Genomic DNA, 16,041 nt, shown 5'->3' with positions numbered 1-16,041 from the left:
AATTACGAGAGACACCACGTGGGCTCCGTAGAAGGCTTTTTACAAGAGTTGTAGTGTTACTGCTTTTTTTTTCTTGGAAACATAGGTCCACAATTCAATTGCTAGCTATTAGTGGCATACGTTCGACGAGGGTGAAATGAGGATGTACTAGGTAAAGCTGTAGCTGTCAATGTTGCGTGAAAGTCTAAAACTTCAAGTACTTTTTGGATAGAGTGTATTTGAGATATTTCATTTACAATTTTTTCTGTGTCTGTTCTTCTTTATTATAAATAATACGTCATTATCTCATCCTGCATATAACCCGTTCTTCTATGTTTATTTTTTTTTTCTTTGTTTGTGCAGAGATGGTAGCAGCAGCAAATATATCAACTTTCTTCTTCTTCTTCTGATTCTTCTGATTCTTCTGCCTCCTTCACATTTCCTTAGTTCTACTCACTTATTGGAAACTCGACATTACGTATCGATATCAAGAGACCTTTATCCGTGCTCACAGCATATACCTCCCATACTCAATTTTCCTTGGCTTTAGCCCACCTTCCACTATAAGATCAAGATATTCGTTACTATGGCAAAACCGGGATTACCAGGGCTTAGATCTGTTCTGCGTCGATACTTAGTCATTACAGCCGTCTTCTTACTTGCAATACTACCCATACATTTACTTTTACAAGCTAGTGGCACCAATTCTCCCTTGTCAGGACTAATACCAGCGTCAAAGGGACCAATACTACCAAAACCACCAGCATCAGCATTAGCATCTACATCTCTAAAAGCACAACCACAAGCCCATCTTCATAACCACAATTCACAACAGTTACTAGTCTTTCCACAGAACTTCAATGATGAAGCGACTTACAAGCAGTTGTATCCTCTCGATAGTAGCAAAAAAGTGATCAATTATTCAGGTAACAACTCGGCATTAACTGGGGACCATTTTCAACGTAATACCACCCCACATACAATTCATCTTTTCAATTCATTCACTAATTCCAAAGCGTGTTCTCAATCGTTGACATCTTTGAATTTGACAATCAGTGACAATCTTATATTTGACTCAGATGACAAGAAAATGGTTGAAATTCTTCAAGAACAATTGAAACTGGATGATGCCTTCAAGCATTTGGATGGGTTCTTTCAAGGGAAAATCCCGGACATGTTGCAGAAAAACACAGTTGGGAAACATTTTTACAAATTTGCCGGTACGTCCGTATGGCTCAAGGAGTATGGTGTACATTTAATGGTGTCACGGGTATTGTTTTCTCGTCGTGGTTTGAAGTGGAATCCACAAATCTCATTACTTTACGCTCAGGTGTATGATGTACATTGGCAAGAGTTGACGAATGTTGAGTTGGTTGTACCGGTGATGGATGTTGATGGAGTCACAAGGGTTAACCAAAACTTGCAATTTCCTCGGTTCATGCCCATTCCATTCTACTCTGATCCTGAATACACCAAGAGAAGATGGTACGGACCTGAAGATACCAGAATTATGTTGGTGGAGAATGAGATGCAAAAAGAGGAACCAATCATTATATTTAATGCCCATCAACGCAACATTTACAACTACACTGCTCTTGATGGAGATAATGCCATGCGAATCAATTTCGAGTCACACAGAGCCATGTTTGTGGGGTATCCATTCAGGTACCAATTGGGGAAAATAAACACCGATGGTATTTCGGATTCCCGGTTTGACGATGTCAAGTTCACTCGTGTCAAAGAATTGAGGATCTTGGATCGACCAAGAAAGGGCACTGAGAAAAATTGGACTCCCTTTGTCATACCTAAAGATCGAGACCCCAAGTCCCCTGGTGACAAGTATCTTTATTTGATTTATAAATGGGGCGATTTGGAAGTTTTGAAATGTGAGTTGCAGCAATTTGACAACAATGAAGACCTAAGTCAGTGTCGTCTTGTATACAAGGCTAAAAAGAAGAAAAATTCAAGTATTATAGGCCCCATTCGTGGTGGAACGGAGATGATTCCATATGGAACCATTGACCCAGCTTACAAGGACAAGAATGTGTGGATTGGGTTTCTTCGTGCCCATATTAGACATTGTGGATGTGGACGGTCAATGTATAGACCCAACTTCTACATTTTCACAAAACTGGATACTAGTGACGAGTTTCAAGTGCTGTATTTATCGTCATCCATTTCGTTCAATATCCCAGTGCCTGGGTGGCGGAAACCTGAGGTGCAATGTGGATCTCGTGATCCAAACGTGTTGATCCCCAATGGTGTTTCCTCATGGGAGTACGATAAAACCTCTAATCAAGATGTGCTTGGGTTGACTTTGAGTGTAGGCGACGTCAACAATAGCATTTTGTACATTTACGGATTGAAGAGTATAGTGGAGGAGTTGTTGGCAAAGCAGGTGAATGAACAAGTTGATGGGTATGTGAACAACCAGCAGTTGATGACATGTGTTCTTGATGCCAGTAAGGAATTTTGTAAGGCTTATGGTGAGGAACAAACCAGATTGGGAGTGACTGAAGAAGTATTGAAGAAAATTGAAGAAGAGAAGAAGAAGTTGGAGGAGGAGAAGAAGAATGCAGTGGAGGATAATAAGAAGTTGGAAGAAGGTGTCAAGAAACAGGAGGAGAAACAGGAGGAGAAACAGCAGCAACAGGGTTGATTGTGAGAGTGATTGCCTTCGCCTCTTTTTTTTTCTTTCAGCAACAGTGGTTAACTTGCAAACTTTTATAGAATTTTTAAAGATATAGAGTCATAAAGTTAAGTCTTGACTTCTTTGATCAACTGTAAGAGCAGTTGTGTTAACTGCAAATCACCAATGGGTAGCGTGTATCGCATCTCGGAAAATCTGAAAAATTGCAAAAACCATTGTGCAAGACACGAGATGAACATAGTTATCTTCAATGACCACTGTCAATCAACATCTGACCAGTAATGAGTCTCATACTCGGCTGCTATCCCCGCTATTCCATTATGGCCCAGTGACGTGTATCAAAATCTTTCAACTGTACATTTTTGTCGGATACGGACCCATCATGACGATTTACAAATTACATCGACAAGTTGGCAACGACAAAACCGACCAAGACCACCAGGACAACAGCCTCGAGTTGGTCTACCAGTGCCAGATATTCAAAAGAAACAAAATCCATCACATTTCAATCAACACACAAGCTCGAAAAATTATTGCAAGTGGTGGTCGATCATTCACCGTACTCCCATTTGAAGTATTGACATCGCCACCACAAGTGCCACAACATTACCAAGCTAAAGAGAGAGCGATTAACGAATGGATCATTACTTCGGAAGTTTTGCATGATGGTACTATTCTTTTACTCAACTCGTACAACGTCGTGTACAAGATAGCTCCTAATACATCACTGCTGAAGCAAAGAGAAGATGTTGGCGATGATGATGATGATGATGAGGTCGTGGTAACGAAAATTCATTGTGGTGAGAAATCGATCTTGTATAGCGGATCCATCAGTGTTCTTGCTTCACAAAACAAGATTTATGTTGCTGCGGGTACTGTGATGAATGGAGTCATACTTTGGGATTTGGACAAGCAGGAGATCATCCACAGTTTGAATGATCATGATGGGTCCATTTTTGGGGTCAAGATTGATGGTGATGGGAAACATGTTGTGTCGTGTTCGGATGATCGCAGTATTAAGTTGTATGATTTTGCATCTGGGAGCGTAATTGCAACTGGATGGGGACATGGATCGAGGATATGGAATTTGGAATTTGCTAGAACTAGTAGCAGGAGTAGCAGTACAATGGGTACTGATAATAAAAGACAAGATGATGGAGATGGAAATGCCGATGATGAGAAAGAGCTTAGAATTATGAGTATTGGTGAAGATTGCACGTTGCGGATTTGGAAGCACGACCCAACTTCGGATTTACTACAGTCGGTCAAAGTGATTGAAAATTGTCATCGTGGTAAACATGTCTGGTCAGGTGATATAGATGCTTCTGATTTACAGCTCTGCTGCACTGGTGGAGCTGATGGTAGAGTCAGATTGCATGATTTACAAAGCAGGAATCAGGTTACTACAAAGTTGACATTGTCTGATTTTGCAGCTCACTTGGCGCCGCAAACTCCAATACTGTTTGGTAAAAAGGATTGTGTGCGAGATTATTTTGAGTTGATACAATTTAACAAATTGGTGTGTTTGACTTCGAACGGATACGTTCTCGAATACGACTATGTGTCAAAGAAGTGTCTGACGATTCACCACGATGACAAACTTGTCGGTTTTGGCATAGTTGATGGGTTCAATGACTTGGACTTGGTTGTAGTTGCAGACCGTGGTGGTAATCTATTGACTGTACAATACGCAGAAGGTGGTGAGCATAGTGTGTCGAGGATTGAGTCCAATGACCCATCTATCAAAATTACAAACTTGCTAACTAGCTCGATGGAGGGAAGGTACTTTATATTGATTGAATCTCCCAATGTGAAAACCCCATTCAAACTACATGAATTAGGAATACCAAATGTGAATTCTTCTTTTGTCGGTATCGTCAAGTCGTGGGACATCCCGAAACCAGAGGCAAGTTTCCCCGTAACGGCAATGACGGTTGATGTCACCAATAACCGGATCATACTCGCATCGAAACGCATGTCATTATTCCTAGTCGATCTCACCAACTTGAGCAACTGTTTGATGTTGAAAAAGGTTGCATCGGGCGATACCGTCAGCACAGTGTCAATCTTAAACTCACAACTGGGGATATCAACTATATTGGTACTCGCAAGAGATGGAGTGTACTTGATCCTCACCGTTACTCAACAACACAACCAATTCAAATCTGACATCATTCACGAAAATAAATTGACACGCGGGTTCATTGAAGGTGGGTTCTTCCATAACGGCGCCGATTTGATCTTGTATGGATTCAAGTCTTCGTATTTCTACGTATGGAACGAAACTAGACAGATTGAAATTATGAACGAGTATTGTGGAGGTAATGGGCATAGACATTTCAAGTTTTATCGCAAGAGTTTATCCGAGTTTAGTTTTATTTATCTGTTCAAGAATGACATTCATGTTTGTCATTACAATGGTCGTTTTATACACAAGAATGGAATCGGCATTGAAACTGACCATGAAGCACCCGATTTCGGCGTGATTCATGGTGGAACCCACGGTCGTGAAATACGAGACGTTGCAATCCAAAATAATGCGCCATTATTACCCGATGGATCGAGATTGTTGATTAGTTCCGCTGAGGATTCAACCATTGGGTTGACAAAGTTGTTGCCCAATGGTGCCATTCACAATTATTGGAATATGACAAACCACATATCGGGTATGCAAGCAGTTGGATTCCTCAATGCAAATTACGTATTTAGTTGTGCTGCTAATGAGGAGTTTATCATTTGGGAGTTGAGTTGGTTGCATCAGGTTGCAGGAACTGGCGCACATAAGCTGATAAATACAATTCCGACGTTGCGGGAGTTGGCGAGGTTGAAATCGGATCAAGATGTGCCTGATTTGCGAGTTATGGATTATGATGCTGTTGAATACGATGAATACATTCTTGTTACTACAGTGTATTCCAACTCGATGATCAAATTGTGGAAGTTTGACAAGAATACCGATCAGCTCAAGTTTAATAAACTTCATGAGTGGAATTATTCAACTTGTTGCATTTTACATTGTCAGTTTTTCAAGTTGGGTAGTGACAATGAAGGAAGAACAAGAGATTTCTTGTTGATTGCAACTACTGATGGGAATGTCACTATTTATAATGTCTCAGATCCTAAATCTCCAGCTCAACAATGCCAACTGAGACTTCATCAAAGTGGAGTCAAGGCAATTTGTTTGGTTCAGAACGAAAACAATTTACGTGATGAGGTTCTTCTCCTTACTGGTGGCGATGATAATGCACTCGTTGCCTCAACAATAACTATCCCGGCGAGTAATGATGATTCGCAATTGGACCTACGCTTGATTAAACGAGAACCTAATGCTGCATCAGCTACAATTACGTCAATATCGCATGTGCGTGACAATTTGTTTGTTGTGGTGTCTGTTGATCAAATGATTAGATTGTGGTCTGTCACTGATGATGCTTTATACTGTCAAGATGCGAGGTACACCACAGTTGCAGATACTGGATGTTGTGATGTCACTACTGTTGGAGGTAAACATGTTGTGATTGTTGGTGGTGCTGGGTTAAGTACTTGGGAAATTTCCCCGTAAAGGAGTAGACACATCTACACTGTTCTAGTCAGTCTATAATTTACAAAATGAAACTTCTCTGCACATACATACATTTATACATTTATACATCCCTCTTACAATTTCAACAATTGCAAGTTGAATACAGTTTCATTAATTTGCTGCTCTTCATCGATAATGACAACTTCTGCACTTGCACCATCCTCAGATTCAACTGCCTCAACAGGATACTTTGTAGTCTTTATAATCAAGTCCTTATTTTGTTCAATCATAGTTTCAAATGCACAGTGGTCCTTGATCAATTTGTACTTTACCAACACATCATCAGTAGAGTTCAATCCTGCCTTTTTCCTCAATCTTTGAATTCTATTCAACAATTCTCTAGCCAATCCTTCACTTTCCAATTCAGGATGGACATTAATGTCCAAAATGATTAACAAATCCTGATACGATCTGAATTCTTGACCATGAGAAGTCTTTGATTCAGACAACCCCTTCAACACTTGCAAATCTTCTTCAACTAAATCAATTCCATCAACGGTGATCTTACCTGTTGAAGCAAACTGCTTAACTTCGTCAGATGACACGTGGGGCAATGCAGCTTTAACTCTCTTGGCATCCTTCTTTAACTTCTTACCCAAGACTGGCCAGTCAGCAGCAAGTGAGTACTCAACAGAATACTTTGATTCGTCATCGGTAATGATGATATCACGTACATTCAACTCATCACTAATGTACCCTTTCAAAGATTCAACATCTTTACGGAACTCGGGATCTGAGTTGATAATGACCAACTCCTGTAATGGTGTCTTTAATGAAATCATCTTCTTTTCACGAATGTTTCTTCCCAAATCAATAACTTTTTGCATTCTGCCAACGGCAACTTCAATTTGCTTGTCAAACAACTCTGGACGAACTTGCGGGTAATGCAAAAAGTGAACCGAACGTAAATCCTTATGTTTTGGGTTAACAACAATTCCATTCAAAGTTTCTTCAGTGAAGTATTGCTTGATTCTTTGGTAGATACCATCAGCCAAGTATGGAGTGAATGGAGACATGGCTCTAGATATGATCAACAACGCTTCCGCCAATGTGTTGAGCCCCTTTTTGGTATCCTCAACATCGTCAGCTGAATAACCCTTGATTCTACGACGATTGAATCTAATGTACCAGTTGGTCAAGTCGTCAATGAACGCCAATAATCTTGGAACCACGGTGTATAATCTGTACCCCTTCATTTCTTCGTGAATAAATTGGATCAAAGATTGAATGGATGCTAGTAACCATCTATCCATAATGTTTGTTGACTTCAAGCTAGCATCGTAGACAAAAGTCTCACCAGTGTTCTTTTTGAACAAGTCAGCACTATCTTTGAAAAACTTGTATGAGTTATACCATGGCAATAATACACTTGAAACAATCTCTCTGACTCCATCCTCCTTGAATTTCAAAGTTTCAGCTCTCAAGACAGGCGAGTTTATCAAGTACAATCTCAATGCATCAGCACCATACTTGTCCAAAACTAAAGTTGGATCAGGGTAGTTCTTCAACCGTTTGGACATTTTCTTACCATCGGCAGCTAACACAATACCAGTAACAATGACATTTTCATAAGGTGCAGTATTGAACAAATGGGTTCCCAAAACCGTCAATGTATAAAACCAACCTCTGGTTTGGTCCAAACCTTCAGAAATGAAGTTTGCTGGGAATGCATCATGGAATTTCAGTTTGTTTTCAAATGGATAATGTTTTGATGCATAAGGCATAGATCCCGATTCAAACCAACAATCAAACACTTCTTCAATTCTCTTTAAGTCACCTTTACCCTTTTTGGATGGAATGGTGACGGAATCGATGCTTTCACGATGAATGTCAGTAATGTCATTTCTACCTGACAACTCCTTCAATTCATCAATTGACCCAACACAAACCATTTCTTCAAAATCTTCACTTACCCAGATAGGAATTGGAGTACCCCAATATCTGTTTCTCGAAACATTCCAATCCCTGGCATTGGCAATCCAGTTGGAAAATCTTTTTTCCTTGACATTTGATGGCACCCAAGAAGTCTTTTCAATATTCTTCAACATATCAGGAATGATTTCCCCGACTCTGACAAACCATGCAGGAACTGTTCTATACATCAATGGGGTATCGGATCTCCAACAAAATGGATACGAGTGTCGAGCTTGAGAGTTGACCAAGATTCTCCCATCTTCAACCAACTTTTTGATAATGACCTTGTCAGCATCTTTGAAGTACATTCCCGATACTAATTTGGCCTCGGAGGTCATTTTACCAGTATCATCAACAACACTTGGAGGTGGTCTCTTTTCGGTAATGACACCGGCAGCAGTCGCACAGTTAAAATCCTCCTCACCATAAGATGGAGATTGATGAACAATACCAGTACCTGAGTCATCAGTAACATAAGACCCAGGAATAACTTTGAATCCATAGTCTTTGAAAGTGTCGTAAAAGTAATCAAACAATGGCACGTACTTCAACCCAACTAAATCCTTTCCAGCAATCTTTTCAACAACTTTATACTTGGCTTGAGCTGGTTTCTTGTACAACGTTCCAATCAATGCTTCTAATAAAATGTAGTGTTTCTTGGCATTTTCATCGTATATCTTGACATAAGTGAAGTCTGGGTTGACTGCCAAAGCAATATTTGCTGGTAAAGTCCACGGGGTAGTGGTCCATGCCACCAAGATGGTATCTGGGTCATCAACTAATGGGAATGCAATGGTGATAGCTGGGTCATTGACTTCTTTATAGTTTTGTTGTGCTTCGAAATTCGACAATGGGGTAGTACAAGCAGTTGAATAAGGCATGACTCTCAAACCTCTATAAACGGCATCTTTATCAAACAATTGCTTGAATGCCCACCATACCGACTCCATAAACTCTGGATACAACGTCTTGTAATCGTTGTCCATGTCAATCCACCTACCCAACTTCTTTATAGTTCTTCTCCACTCGTCAGCATACCTCATGACAATTGATCTACATTCAGCATTATACTTGTCAATACCCATTGCATATACATCCTCTTTCGAAGTAATACCCAACTTTTTGTCAATCTCGTGCTCCACTGGTAATCCATGGGTATCCCAACCAAATCTTCTCTCTACATGATACCCATTCATTGTTGCGTAACGAGGAATGATATCCTTGACAGTGGAAGCCAAGATGTGCCCATAGTGAGGGGTACCTGTGGCAAACGGAGGACCATCAAAAAAGGCAAATGGTGGTAAATCTTCGGTCAATTCCAAGGAACGCTTGAACGCATCAATTTCGTCCCATTGTTTAGTCACTTCACTCTCTTCTCTTGGAAAGCTGAAAGCTCCCTGTGGTATGTTGTCCGAGGTTTGTTCACTCATATTCAGAAGCAGCTGTGTGTGTGTGTGTGTGTGTGTGTGTGTGTGTGTGTGTGTGGGTAAATGGTACAAGGGAGATACTGCTTTCTTTATGTAATGTATATGATTGTATCTGTCTATATGACTAATCTGAAAATTTTCAAATTCGTAAAATTTTTTTTTTTTTTTCGTTCTCTTTCGCAGTTGCGGGAGGCGGGCTTGTGTTTAAAAGGCAGAGGCTATCTCTGTCTACCTATGGAGAGATATGTTTCCCAATTATAGCAAATTTGCTCCACTTCTCTCTCTCTTGTCCAATGTATTAAATGAATAGTATATCAGTCCAATCCTTTAAACTGGTACTTGAAGGATGTTTTCGCTCTCAGCGTGTACCACAAAAGATTGCGGTTGGTTTATCAGGTGGACCAGATTCAATGCTACTCATGTGGCTACTACAAAGATATAAAGTCAGTCTACGACGTGATGATATTGAGTTACATGCTATTACAATAGATCACAACTATAGACCAGATTCGGCAAGTGAGGCTAGACAGCTTTCTCAAGTAATGAGACAATGGAATGTTCATCACATTATAGAGAAATTGCAGTATGATGTTGATCCCAAGACCATTGTCAACTTTGAAGAGGTTGCAAGGACAAAGAGGTATGAAGCTATGAACTCAATATGCAATACCCTCGGTATTTCGGTGGTGGTTTTAGGACATCATAGTGACGATCAAGTTGAAACTTTTGTTCAACGACTTCAAGGAAATTCGTCACTATTTGGTCTTGCTTGTACAAGAAAAATATCCAAAATCCCATTGATAGCTGATCTCAATCCAACTGAACAATCGACGTTATTACCAGTAAAGTTGGTGCGCCCGCTTTTGCAATACGAAAAGAGTACCATATTATCAACTTGTGCATTGAATGGAATCCCCTATGTGATTGATCCAACCAATAGTGATACGAAACTAACACGACGAAATTATTTACGAAACCTTTTTGGAACTGTGTTGCCACAAATCATGGATGGTCTGCTGTCACATGACGAAAATAGTGCTACCCCACCTGTTGGGTTTCGTAGTACACAATACCAATCGATTGTCAAAAGTGAGCTTGTGAAATCACAACAACAATGTGCTGATTTTGCACAAAAGTTTGAGTTGAAAGCATACACGCTTTTCAAACAACTAGTACTGCAGGGCAAATACTCAGAATCACCTGCGTTTGGAACCTTGGAATTGAAACTTCCCAAGGAATGTTTGAATGGAGACAACAAAGTTGTTACAAGTAGGTTCCTTTATCAAAGATTGTACCCTTACTCCACATTGAACCATTATCATTGGGCGTATGCAAAATTAGAGAGGTCTCTTTTGCCTCGATTAGAGAAACTAGCCCAGAACCCTAGGTCCAGGGTAGCTAGATTTTGTATTATGAATTTGATTTTTGAAGTCACAAACAACATCAACTCAACTGAGCTAGAGTTGGACGTTTGGCGAGCTCCTTTAACTCGAAAAGAATTGGAAAATGTCTCGTTGGAGGTATCAGTTAGTTCTTGCTGGAGTCAATGGCACCTTTTTGATAAGAGATTTTGGATGCGCTTCAAGTCGAGTGGAAATAAGCCAATTACGATTACCGTAGGTTCATACATCCACAAGGCTCATTTCCCTCTTGTCAATAAGAACCTTAAAGAAGGCATCGGCAAAATTGCAGCCATCAATCGATTGGATTCTTTACCAGTCATTTTTCTAGGGGGAGAAATTGTGGCATTTCCCACATTGAATATTGCTAATACAAATGTTGAAACAGTTTGGACTTTGAAAGAGAATAAATACGATTATGTAGATTCGATCATAATGTGAGATCGCAATTACCTATCGATAGAGTTTAGCTCAAGATAGATATTACAGTGTAGAGTAGTAAAGTTGAGCAAGCATTTGCTATTGTTTCATGTACGTGTGTTACACGCACACGACCTGTTTTGCAATGTCGCAGTTGTCGTTGTTGTTGTTGTTATTGTTGTTGTTGTTGCTGAAGAAGAAAACGACAAACGACAGAAAATAAAAAACCAGAAGGGCTTTGAAGCCAGCAGTTGAAAACACGAGAACTAACACCACCTTTCACTTTGTACAATATATCTATCTAGCAGGTGTGTTATGCCCTCGGCAATTTCTAATGAACTTGCATCCAACATGGGCACCCCCAGATACTTGGATGGGCTACTGCAGCACACGCCCAAACCAAAACTGAGTGGACGAACGTCAAGCCCGTTTCATTTTGCAAAGCAACAACTATTTAAGGTGGGCCATCAGAAAGTAAGCATTGATGTGGATCTATCTTGCAACTCGATAGAGGGAGTTACTGAACTCAGTGTGATACCGTTGTCCAAAACCCTAAAAGTCATCAAGTTGGACTGTCGTGAGTTGAGGATAAAGGAAGTCTATATCAATGGTGCGCTTAATACAAACTATTTATACGATGACTTATTATTTGTTAATGATTCTACTATTACAAAGAAGGCCCTTGAGAATAACGAAGTCAATGTTCTTGATCTTTATTCCGACAAGGTTGACATTCATCAGCACCATTTCATCAAAAGAAAGTTGAACTATATATTTAGCGAGCGGTACACATCTGAAGATAACGAGGATGCCTATGCACCTGAGCAAAGGACGCAGGAGCTCAAAATACTACTACCGGAAAACTTGAAATTTGAGCCAACCGATTTAGATTCCATCATGACACCCCATGGCAGTCAACCAAATACTATGACTCCGACCCATTTGAAATCTAAGCACACAGTCAACGAAGTCTACAAACCAATCGATATCAAGATTGTCTATGAGTTGAGAAATCCCAAGAACGGGGTAAACTTTATTACCAATGACGATATTGAAAAAAACCTTTGGCATGCATATACTACAAACTCAGAATATAACGTTTCAGCTTCTTCTTGGGTGCCATGTCTCGACAACTTCAATGACCGATGTACATGGTCATTAGAAGTGAGTGTTCCACGGACATTAAAAGATATCGGCAATCCAAGGATAATAGGCTCGAAAGAAGCCATAGCATACCAGAAGCGTGCCAAAAATGCCATTTCGATTGAAGACAACGAACTTGACAATGAGGACAAGGAAAAAGATGACGGAAACCCAGAATTGGTTGTTTGTTCATCAGACACAAACAATGTGAAGGAATCTCCACACCCAATTGACTTGTCTAAGAAAGTAGCCTCATGGTCCATTTTCAATCCAGTATCGGCACATCACATCGGTTGGGCTGTGGGATTTTTTGAGAGCATTATTTTGAGTGATGAGTCCCAGGTGACCGCAAGTGACGATTTCAATACCATGGATTATGATGATGAGTTTACTGACAAAGACAGTTCGAATTCCCAGGTGACCATTTATGCCTTACCGTCTGACAAGGAGCTAGCCAGGAACACGTGTCTGATTGTAAGCAAAGCATTAACCTACTATCTGAGTGAGTTTGGCTCCTACCCATTCAGCTCGTATGTGATTGCATTTGTCAAACATTCACCTGTCAAAAGCAATGGCTTTGCTGGCTTGTCAATCTTGTCAACATCATTGTTTTATCCGCCGGATTTGATAGAACCCATGTTTGTGTCAACGGATATATTGCTTACGAGTATCGCCTCCCAGTGGTCCGGAATCAATATAGCTCCTCACTCGTTTGATGATATTTGGTGCACTTTGGGCATAGCGGGTTTCATGGCAATTTCGTACATTCAAAAGTTAATGGGAACCAATGAGTTTCGCTTCAAATTGAAGGAGCTTGTGCATACTATTGTGGATCAAGATGTTGACAAGAGACCTATTGCGCATCCGTTTTTGAAGTTTCCTGTCTCTGATTTAGACTTGGAATTTATCAAGTTGAAATCCCCTGTTGTACTTTTTATATTGAACAATCGAATGATAAAGACTGATAAATCATTTGGTCTATCAAGGGCCATACCAAAGCTTTTCTTACAGGCATTGTCAGGAGATTTACCCAATGGTACTTTGAGCACTGACCACTTTCAGTATGTATGTGAAAAAGTGAATCGAAATAAGTTGGATGCATTTTTCAAGCAATGGGTATTCGGTTCTGGCGCTCCTAGTTTCAAAATCACTCAGCGTTTCAACAAGAAGAAGGGAATGATTGAAATGACGATAAGACAGGTGCAGCATCATGAAAATAAAACGGTACGACTAGATGCGGAGTCCTTTATTGATGATACCTTGTGCTACATCAACCGAGAGCCATTGTCTCAAAGACAAAATGTCTTTACTGGTCCAATGAACATCAGAGTCCATGAGTCTGATGGTACTCCTTACGAGCATATCATTCATATCAAAGAGATGAAAACCACAATAGACATACTGTTGTCTAAGAAGGTTCGTAAAATTAAAAAGAAGGATGAAGGGGTAGATCCTGGGATCAATTTCAATCAATTTGGGGATATTCTCACCAGTGACGAGGATATGAGACGATGGGGGTTGCAAAATTGGGAAAGCAGAGATGAGGAATCTTTGAGCTCTGAGCCTTTTGAATGGATTCGGGGTGACATAGACTTTGAATGGATCGCCAAGATTGATGTATTGCAACCTGACTTTATGTTTGGGTCCCAGCTCGTTTATGATAGAGATGTGGGGGCGCAATATGATGCATTGCGATATTTTGGAAACTTTGAGAAACCATCAGTAATTTATTGCACGGCGCTAGTACGAACGTTGTTGGATGAGAGATATTTCTATCGCTTGAGAATTGCTGCTGCCCAAGCACTTGCTTCGTGCTCAAATGCAGCAAATGACTTTCTTGGCATGAAATATCTTATCAGAGCATACAAGCATCTTTATTGTTTCCCTGACAGTTCGATACCTAAATCAAACGATTTTAGCGACTTTAGATCATTTCTTATTCAAAGAGCGATGCCCAATATTTTGTGCCATATCACGGATGATGAGGGCAGAGTACCCAAAGAGGTTCAGGAGCTTTTGTTCAATTTGGTAAAGTTCAACGATAATGCACTTAATGAATACCAAGACACTTTATACTTGTCTGAACTCATCAAGGCATTGACAACTAGTGCTATCAGCGGATGGAGGAATGACGACTCTGTCGAAACAAATAACCATGATTTTTCTCAAAGAGTTGATTTCGAGATTACAAGGTTACAAAAACTTGATGAATGGAGACCATCTTATCAAAAGATACTACAAATTACATGTTTCAAATGCAAAGTGCAGATGGCTCTATGTGGAGCAGTTCCGCCTTCGCTAGAGACGATGTTGATGGCGACTGTTGATAAGTATCCCATGGACTTACGAGCCGAAGCATTCAAGGGTCTTTTGTTATTAAGTGATTTAAGATCATCACCAATTCTTGACTATTTTCTCAAGGTGTGTTTGTTAAACTTCCATCGTCCTTTGTACACTAGAAAATTGGTTGGCGTTTTACTCGAATCAATCACACTTATTGCCCTTCAAGGACGTTTTGTAAACCTTGGTAAGTCTGTCAAAGACAATCAACAACCTGGCTCAACCGAGTCAAACATGATCATCATTGATGAGGGAACAAATTCAGATATGAAGGCGAAACATGATTTACTTGCTAGAGCTACTTTGAAGGGTTCGATTGAATTGTTGAGACGTGATTATTCAAATATCGAATGTTTGAAAAATGTGTTTTGGATATGCTTGCACTCCTCCTTATTGAGCAACTACGTAAAGCGTAATTTGTTCTTGATGGCGGAAGTCCTTTATGAAGAACACGATACGCTTTTGGTGAAACTACCCGTACCAAGTTTGCCATTGAAAGAGTTTAAAAAGAAGGTTGTGGCAAGGAATATGGGAGACGGCCAAGTTGTTTTAAGAAGAGAGGGGAGATTCAAGATTCAATTGGTGTCACGCAAGTCACTGGTTCATCCAACCAGCAAGAAGCCTCAAAAGCAGGAAGATGTTGCGAAACCAAAACCGAAACCGAAACCGTCCTTCAAAATATCATTCAAGTTACAGCAGGATACCCAGAATGATGAGAAAGAAATATACACCAATGGCCAGTCAGCGTTACCGTCGTTAGTGAAGTTCGATCCATCACACTCCCAAGTCCTGATCAAATTACCAAGCCATGTGCTAAGAACCGTTGCCAATACACGCATTGCCGCCCAGCCAGAATCCTTGGTGTCTATTGATGGTACAGTTGTTAAAATTAATTTCCAAAAAACACTTGAAAGATAAACAGACAGCACAAATCGTGCATACTGCTTAGTTTAGCAGTTTTGGCACTTTTACAAACATTTTTTATATAGCATGTAACATTATAATTGTATTACAATATCTACCTTACATTCTTAAGCAAAGACAGTCGAAAGTATATCTCAATCAAGAAGTGTGGTTGTGTGATATCTCTATTGATTGATTGATTGTTCTTACTTAAAAAGCCGAACAAAGAGACAAAAGGAGACAAAGCAAAAAAAAATAAAAAAAAAGAATAAAAGAATATAA

The 16,041-nt window shown here is 40.0% G+C and overlaps 5 protein-coding genes across 5 annotated transcripts; 4 read left to right on the top strand and 1 right to left on the bottom strand. All coding sequences in view use genetic code 12, as the record gives it.

The window, feature by feature from the left end:
- Positions 1-565: 565 nt before the first annotated feature.
- On the top strand, positions 566-2,638 carry KGF57_002170 (beta-mannosyltransferase; the record flags this gene model as incomplete). Its single annotated transcript, XM_051751455.1, has 1 exon — positions 566-2,638. The coding sequence occupies one exon, from the start codon at positions 566-568 to the stop codon at positions 2,636-2,638; it is 2,073 nt and encodes a 690-aa protein (XP_051609325.1).
- A 373-nt stretch (positions 2,639-3,011) lies between these two features.
- On the top strand, positions 3,012-6,191 carry KGF57_002169 (uncharacterized protein; the record flags this gene model as incomplete). The annotated part of the gene is made up of 1 exon (XM_051751454.1): positions 3,012-6,191. One exon carries the CDS (start codon positions 3,012-3,014, stop codon positions 6,189-6,191), a length of 3,180 nt encoding a protein of 1,059 aa, XP_051609324.1.
- A 95-nt stretch (positions 6,192-6,286) lies between these two features.
- On the bottom strand, positions 6,287-9,556 carry ILS1 (isoleucine--tRNA ligase; the record flags this gene model as incomplete). Its single annotated transcript, XM_051751453.1, has 1 exon — positions 6,287-9,556. One exon carries the CDS (start codon positions 9,554-9,556, stop codon positions 6,287-6,289), a length of 3,270 nt encoding a protein of 1,089 aa, XP_051609323.1.
- A 416-nt stretch (positions 9,557-9,972) lies between these two features.
- On the top strand, positions 9,973-11,394 carry KGF57_002167 (uncharacterized protein; the record flags this gene model as incomplete). Its single annotated transcript, XM_051751451.1, has 1 exon — positions 9,973-11,394. One exon carries the CDS (start codon positions 9,973-9,975, stop codon positions 11,392-11,394), a length of 1,422 nt encoding a protein of 473 aa, XP_051609322.1.
- A 330-nt stretch (positions 11,395-11,724) lies between these two features.
- TSM1 (Tsm1p) lies at positions 11,725-15,774 on the top strand (the record flags this gene model as incomplete). Its single annotated transcript, XM_051751450.1, has 1 exon — positions 11,725-15,774. The coding sequence occupies one exon, from the start codon at positions 11,725-11,727 to the stop codon at positions 15,772-15,774; it is 4,050 nt and encodes a 1,349-aa protein (XP_051609321.1).
- Between the last annotated feature and the right edge of the window lie 267 nt (positions 15,775-16,041).

Source organism: Candida theae, assembly GCF_024610275.1.
Source record: "Candida theae strain CBS 12239 chromosome Unknown scaffold36, whole genome shotgun sequence".
In the NCBI taxonomy this organism is placed as follows: Eukaryota; Fungi; Ascomycota; class Pichiomycetes; order Serinales; family Debaryomycetaceae; genus Lodderomyces; species Lodderomyces theae.
This window is presented reverse-complemented; position numbering and strand designations above follow the sequence as displayed.